The sequence below is a fragment of the Astatotilapia calliptera genome, unplaced genomic scaffold, assembly GCF_900246225.1.
Source record: "Astatotilapia calliptera unplaced genomic scaffold, fAstCal1.2 U_scaffold_4, whole genome shotgun sequence".
Taxonomy (NCBI): domain Eukaryota; kingdom Metazoa; phylum Chordata; class Actinopteri; order Cichliformes; family Cichlidae; genus Astatotilapia; species Astatotilapia calliptera.
Window position 1 is genome coordinate 137,501 of NW_020535778.1, and position 7,808 is coordinate 145,308.

Below are 7,808 nucleotides of genomic sequence, written 5' to 3' on the forward strand. Positions count from 1 at the left end.
AAAGCGTTCACGAGTCACTGATGTAGTGGGGCATTAATCAGTGGGACACCATCACTCAGTCACATATGTAGTTGTACTTTCAGATATTATGGAAACATTTATTTTCTATGAATATATATTTTGTAACTGATTTATCTTACAGGGTATTTAAATATTAAAAGTGATTATCTGTTTAATTCATTTTTGAGTAAATAAGAATAAGAACAACTTTATTTATCCCGAGGGAAATTATTTTGTCATGTACATGCTCAAAGCAGCAGGAGAGACAGAGGAACAGATGAATAAGATAGACAATATACACTAGATAACGATATACAATATATACACTAAGAATAGTAGTGTACAGTAAACAGTACTTTTCTTCATATTAGTTTCAGTGGCTGTTTATTTATTGATAATAATTTTATATCTTGTAAGACTGGCATAGACTCCACACTGGATTATTATTATTATGGATTTTACAAACATACAGGGGTAGTGAAGGTGACGCAGTTGTAAACATCAGTCTGGCATCAGTTTGCTGCTCTTACACTCTGACTGTCACTACTGATTTCCTGCCATAGGATAAAAGTTGGCTGTACCATCCCGTTCTTGTAATTGAAGCCTCACACCTGGATTCTTTTTAATGACAAGAAGTGGTGACTCACAGTCACCACTTCTTGTCATCTGCTACTCCTGAAGTTTCATAGCAGATGATAGTGATGGACAAATGAAGCTTTCTGAAGCATTCAACCTTGTATCTAAAAATGGTTCATTACCCGAAGCTTTAAAACACAGTCCTGTCTGGTGACATCTGGTGGCCAAAAATACAGATATAGAGCAGCTCGAATCTACAAAATAAAACGAAGCGCTTCATTATGATTGCCTTGATAAAAACAGATAAATAAATTTAAATAAATACATTAATAAAATAGAAATATACTTGCCTACATATGCTATTCTACATGCTTTTAAACCATTTAAAATTACAATTCAAAGTTTTATATGTGAATTATATAATGTTAAATTACTATTAAACAAATGACTGACTAAGTATTTTAGACTTTAGTTTACGTCAGCCATATTCCATATAAATCAGGTGTCATACAAAAATAAAAATAGCTTCAAATACAGTCATGACAATAAAAGAATATGACTTTAAGGACTTAACAACATTACTTCAGTTATAGTACACCAACATCTCTTAGATGAGATGAGATAGCCTTTATATGTCAGTTGCAGTTGCCCAAAACAGAGATGACAGACCTTGCCAACCGTACATACAATACACAAACATTACATTGGGGAGACAGGTCAGGCTAGGTAGCAAGGGGGAAAAAAAACATTGAAATGTGTAACACAAAAGGATAATACAGGAATGCAGAGATATTGACACACCATAACACAATAAACACAGACAAGCAACATGGGAGAGCATTCCAGTGTGTACAGCTGATCTGGGACCGCTGCAATCTTCGATTGCGCCTCCAACTGATCCGGTGTCCAGATCGGATGGGAGGTAAGCATGGGAGGAGGAGTTGGATCCGGGGTGGGGAGGGTGATAGTGAGGGCATATCAGTGTACATGTTTCGTGCGTGTGCATGTGGAGGGGGGATGAGTGAGTGCTTATCAGTGTATATGTATGTGTGTGCGTGTCCATAGTTCAGCTGAGACAGTGTCCTTCGCCCTGCCAGGCTAAGTAAACAGTCTTCCAGCCAACCCAGGTGGCCTTGTATGGAATGGGAAGAACAGTCTAAACACAGTCGTTATCAGGGAGTTTTTGTTCGGCTCCAGCCTTGAGCCCACAGCTGGCGCCGAAGGGGTAGCCGCATTATGATGGTGGTTTTTCTTTTGCAACAACTCATGAGAATTTCAAAGCTGTTCCTTAACACTCCGACACTGGTCTCTCAATCTCCCGTTAATAGCTGTGAGTTTCTCCATGATGTTATCAAACTTACGCTCCGTGATGTTGTTATTCTTGTGCTCAAAGAGCAGATTCTGAGACCTCACGACTGCAGTGAGCTGCTCCAAGATGTGATCCAACTTTCGCTCAGAGGTGTTATTCTGAGTGAACTTCTCCATGATGTAATCCAATATACGCTCAGAGGTCTCATTCTGAGTATTCATGGCAGCTGTAAGCTTCTCCAAGATCTTAACCATGCTGCACTCAGGGAGCCCATTCTGAGAAGTCGCGCCTCGTCCCATTGTTCCAATCCCAGCGGGCAGCCTTGGGGGGTTTGAACAGCCAGCTCCACTTTCTTAATTCTCCGATAAGCCAGGGCCAAGCCAGCTCCGATCAGCAAGAACCCTGTTATCATGGTTCCAAATAGGTAGATATCTTCAGCGTCCTCGATCGACAGTCCCGCCAGGCACACGATCCTCCATTTCTGCCACTGTCCATCATGTATCCGGCAGGGAAAGTACCTCCAGGGCACTCGGGCTCTCCCGAGCCCAGACTTCTCGTTGACAAAAGGGTGTCAATAGCATTCAGAGACCAGTTGATCAAATCCATAATTCTTTTAGGTTTTTAGACACAGACTGTGAGAGAGTGTTCCAGGGAAAACTAATACAAAAAACACGAGACTAGACAAGGACATAAGAGCTAAGCAGGGAAGATAAGGGAGAGGAGAGGAGAAAAAGTGCGTCCGCCTCCTCCGAGAGCCAAAGAAGTTACACATTAGCACTAAGGGAACACTGAATGACCTGGTGGTTTTTGTCTATAAAACTACTCATCTAAGATCTCTCAGCAAAATTATGCAACATTGTAGGCACTATTGCCCCTATCAGATCAGTGAGCTGGGATTTTATATTCTAAACATGAACTACTGTTACAGGAACAGACATGGACTACTGGTGCCCACACAACAACTCAATGTTCACTATGTGAAGGAGCCAAACACATGCCTTCTCCTCTCGTTAACTGAGATAAACTGCTGGCATATTTGTTTTACATCTATACTGTCCAGTCTCTCCTGGTGGACATGGCAACACGTTATTCATGGTTACATACAATTTTAGACTGATGTGGACCAAAGCTTTGCACATACTTGCCAACCTTGAGACCTCAGATAGGGAGTCATTCAAAGGGGCTGTTGGTATATATATATATATATATATATATATATATATATATATATATAATAAACTGATGAATGATGGCGGATGTAGCAGGTGATTGTGCTGACGTAGCTCCGACTTTCAAACGGTCACGATTAAAACCAGAGATATATAAAACAACTGATGGAAGGGTAATTGTAGAGGATGAACTACTTAATTTCCTTGCTGTAAAAATCAAAACTTTAAGTCAGGATGAAATTGTGTTGTTGGCCACGAACACATTTGAATCCGAGGGGATTGAAGCCTCCAAGAAAGTTTTGTTTGAGCTCTGCCCCACTACCTCACAGCGGTGCGTTGGATATAAAGGACAGCATAAAGACGCCAACAATATTAAACTCTGTCTTAAAGTGCTGAATGAGTGTGGGGAGAATATCCCAAGATTTGTATCTCATCACCTGGATGATTTGCCGCCTGTTACATACTCCAGCATGGATGTGTGTTGTCTACTACGGCGAATGGACCAGCTGTGTGCTGAGGTGGGTGCTTTAAAACATGTAGTTAAACTACAGGCGGATGTCTGCGAGCAAGTTATGACCAATGCTGTGGAGGTCGACCAACGTGTGACTGCTCTTGAGTGTCGGCCTGAGGTACCGGCTGAGCCTGTTACGCTGAATGCTCAGGGGTCGGGGACCGCTTCCCACTTTCCCCTGGGGAAACACGCAGAGGAGCGGTGGGGGAGTCGAAGTAAAGGCGGCCCGCGCGAAAGGCAGGAAGCCAGAGCTTTGGCTGCTTCAAGGACTGGGACAAGCACAGTGTCAGCATTTTGTCCGGAGATGTTGTTATGTGGTCAAGATCGGGCTCCGACGACAGCCCGCGGCCGTAATATGGAAACTACAGCAACAACGGAGGATCCCGTTGAGACAGTGCTTTCTACATGCTCCCCACAATGGAGTAAAGTTGTGAAAAATGGCAAGCCTCGTCACAAGCTGGAGAAGGTTAATTCGGGTTCAGGAATGCATGCTGCTACCACTGTGTAGCCCAGATGAAAAAATCATACTTATTCTCTTTATATTAACTGTCCACATCAACAAGCGTCGTATTTCCGATGACCATTGAATGCACCTCTCAGTTCACCCCACGTGAGGGCACCTAGCTCAGCAACCAATCAGAGCCTACCCAGGCCGCATTGACCCTGTCAGCCAGGAAGTGAGGTGGAGGTGCATGGTGTCCCGGGTTTTTTTTTCATCTCAGCAAGAGGAGTGGAGGCATCTGCTACTCAAACCGAGAAATCCACAGACAAAAGAGAGGAAAACTCAGGATTGAGAGGAAGGAAAGCCAGCCTACTTACCTGCTGGAAGTCCGGAGTCGAGTGGCTGGATGAAGGAGAGAGGCAACGTCGGTAAGACGAGTGTTGTTCTGATGGAAAAAACTTGTAGAGACTTACCGTCGCGATCATGCTAATGCTAGCTCGGTGTCTCACAGGCTAACCACTCACCTTTCATCCGGAGAGCTGCTGCAATTCCAACGCCAGTGTGTGTTGGGCTTTTGTGAAACAGAGCAACGGTGAGCAACATGTTCTTAGCTGCTCTAAAGCTAATTTTTGTCAGTTCACTGTGAGTTTAAAGTAATCTAGAGGGTAATTTTTAGTGCATTTCTCTCTCACGAATAGGCCTATAGCGTGGAGAAATTAAGCACACTGCTTTAATGCCTCTGAACTGAACTCATATGTATATTTTGTTGCTTATTTGCACATAGTTCTGAATTTGTTATGGTGTATTGTATTTTGAGTGTCAATGGTTACTTACCATAAGCATTGTTTAATTAATGTTTACATGAATAGAGAAATATTTGAGCAACTTAGATGTTTAGTTCTCATATTCGATATGCTTGAAAATTGAATGTTGTACAACAGAACTGTGAGATTTGATAAGATTTAAGATGTTGATGCAATGAATATGAGGTGATGCAATATTTTGATTTTGTATTTTAACCTTAAACAATGCATCTGAAACAGACTGATTAGAATGTACATTTTATGACCTGGATTATAGGTCAGGTTTTTTGGAGAGGACGGAAAAGTCCAAGGACCAGGACGATATTCTGGTTGTGATAGATGGCGAGCCAACCACTTTGAGGACGATCTACCCCAAAGAAGATACACACCACACACTCATACATTCCAGTTACACTCACAAGAACCTTTGAAGTTGGCTATCGCCAGCTTAACTCTAAATGCTTAAAGGGCCCCAACGAGTACTTTTATTTTGTTGAGTGTGCACACTATTTATTTTATTTTATACTTTATCTGTACAAATTGGACAAATACCTGTTATACTTTGTAACAATACAAGAGTGGCTACTCAAAAGTTAACATTGTGTCCAGGTCATTATTGCTGCTCAATACTTTGGCTCCATACGAATTTGGTGTCTTCTGATTCTGGCCAGGGTCTTATTACGAGCCCAAGTAATTATTGCGCTGTAATTCACCTTTATACCTTAAAGTTGGTTACAACTGGACACAATAAGAGGCCTGGACCTGTATCGATTATCGGCACTGGAGCTGTGAGTACAATCAGAATTGTGAAAACTAAATTGGTGAGCGTATTTGCCACTAAATTTGCCCTGGATGTAGATGCAGAAACTCTTGCTCTGTATTTGAGAGAGAAACTCAAAAGAGATGTGACCTGTCAAAAAATTGCTAGTAAACGTAGCAGGTTCGGCTCTTTCAAGGTTACTGCTGAATGTAATGATGTGGGTGAAATGTACAATCCTGAACTCTGGCCTGAAGGGGCTCTGGTCCGGCGTTTTTATGAACCTCGTAAGCCCGGTACGGTTGTGCCAAGCTCAGTGGATCCAGCAGGGGAGATAACTGTGATACCAACGTATTAACATGAAGATGTCTATTAGGATATTATCATACAACTGTCGTGGTCTACGTTTGGGACAGAGTGCAGGGGACAAAGCTCGACGGATTGTTGTGGACAGTCTGCTTGCAGAATGTGACATTTTATGCTTGCAGGAGACATGGTTGTCCAAACAGGACCTGGGAAAACTTAACTGTCTAAATGCAAGTTTTTTGGGAGTGGGGGAATCAACAACTGATCTCAGCACAGCTATAGTCAGAGGCAGAATACCTGGATGGGTTGCTGTGCTTTGGGACAAAAAAATAGACCCTGTGATAAAGCCCATTAGACTGGATGTAGACTGGTGTATTGGTATACAATATACACAGAACAATAGTAGTTTTATCATTCTTAATATTTATACTCCCTATGAATCTTGTCAAAATGAGCAAGAATACCTCAGTAGGCTGGCTTTTATTAATGCATTTATTCAAGACAACGATACTTACAGCATATACGTTTTGGGTGATTTTAATGCTGATCTCACAGACAGCAGTTCTCAGTTTGCTAAACACTTAACTCACTTTTGTCAAGTTAATAATCTTATCTTGTGTACCAAAGTGTTACTGCCTGCAGATAGCTATACATACATAAGTGAAGCCTGGCATAGTACATCATGGCTGGACCACTGTATCTGTACAGCTGATGGACATGCAGCTTTAGCAAACATGACTATTAGGTATGAGGTAACTGTGTCAGATCATATACCTTTTGGTTTTACTGTGAATGTGGAACAAATGCCAGCAACAACTGGAAATAATATTGCTAATATTGCTACCAGTGTAAAATTAGACTGGTCAGCATGTAGTGAAGATGATTTCTTAGCTTATCATAGTAATACCGATATACATCTGAACAAGATTTCTTTGCCCAAAGAAGCTATTTTGTGCAAAGATGTCAACTGTAAGAATGCTGTGCATAAACATTTACTCTGCTCCATGTATGATGATACATGTATGATGAGCGCCTAGTTCTCTCCCATCTCAGGACCCTCACGGCCCCCCTCCTGGACCCCCTGCAGTTTGCATATAGAGCCAACAGGTCTGTAGACGACGCCATCAACATGGCCCTACACTTCATCCTGCAGCATCTGGACTCCCCAGGAACCTACGCCAGGATCCTGTTTGTGGACTTCAGCTCTGCCTTCAACACCATCCTTCCAGACCATCTCCGAGACAAGCTTTCCCAGATGAATGTGCCTGATCCCATCTGCCGGTGGATCACTGACTTCCTGACGGACAGGAAGCAGCATGTGAGGCTGGGAAAGAATGTCTCCCATCTTTGCAGGACCTGTACACCTCCAGGACATTGCGGCGTGCAGCTCGGATCTCAGCTGACCCTTCTCACCCTGGACACAGTCTGTTTGACCTGCTCCCCTCAGGCAGGAGGCTCCGGTCCATTCGCACCAGAACCTCTCGCCATAAGAACAGTTTCTTCCCCTCTGCTGTTGGACACATGAACAATAACCATATGACTGTACCCGCCACTAACACATGACCCTACGCTGTGTCACTGCATCATTCTATGTTTGGCACTGATCACCACCTGCACTCATGTATATATCTTTCAACGTAGCACTCTTAATTCTTATCCCTGCTATTATTTTTTTCCATGTCTATTTAAGTGCTATTTATGACAGCATGTTTGCACTGAAGCACCGCAGCAATTTCCTAATGTTGTAAACCTGCTCAACATTTGGCAATAAACCCCTTTCTGATTCTGATTCTGATTCTGATGATATAATGACTGCTCTGTATAAAAGTGGCACACTGCTTGATAAACAATATAAGCATAAGAAACCTAACATCAGACCTGGCTGGAAAGAACATGTATCCATGTACCATGATGAAGCTCGCATAGCTTATAAAT

The 7,808-nt window shown here is 42.4% G+C and overlaps 1 protein-coding gene across 1 annotated transcript; it reads left to right on the forward strand.

The window, feature by feature from the left end:
• Positions 1-3,926: 3,926 nt before the first annotated feature.
• Positions 3,927-6,949, forward strand: LOC113018106 (uncharacterized). Its single transcript, XM_026161169.1, has 3 exons — positions 3,927-4,435; positions 4,519-4,599; positions 5,088-6,949. The coding sequence occupies exon 3, from the start codon at positions 5,927-5,929 to the stop codon at positions 6,908-6,910; it is 984 nt and encodes a 327-aa protein (XP_026016954.1). The 5' UTR covers positions 3,927-4,435; positions 4,519-4,599; positions 5,088-5,926; the 3' UTR covers positions 6,911-6,949.
• The last annotated feature ends 859 nt before the right edge of the window (positions 6,950-7,808 follow it).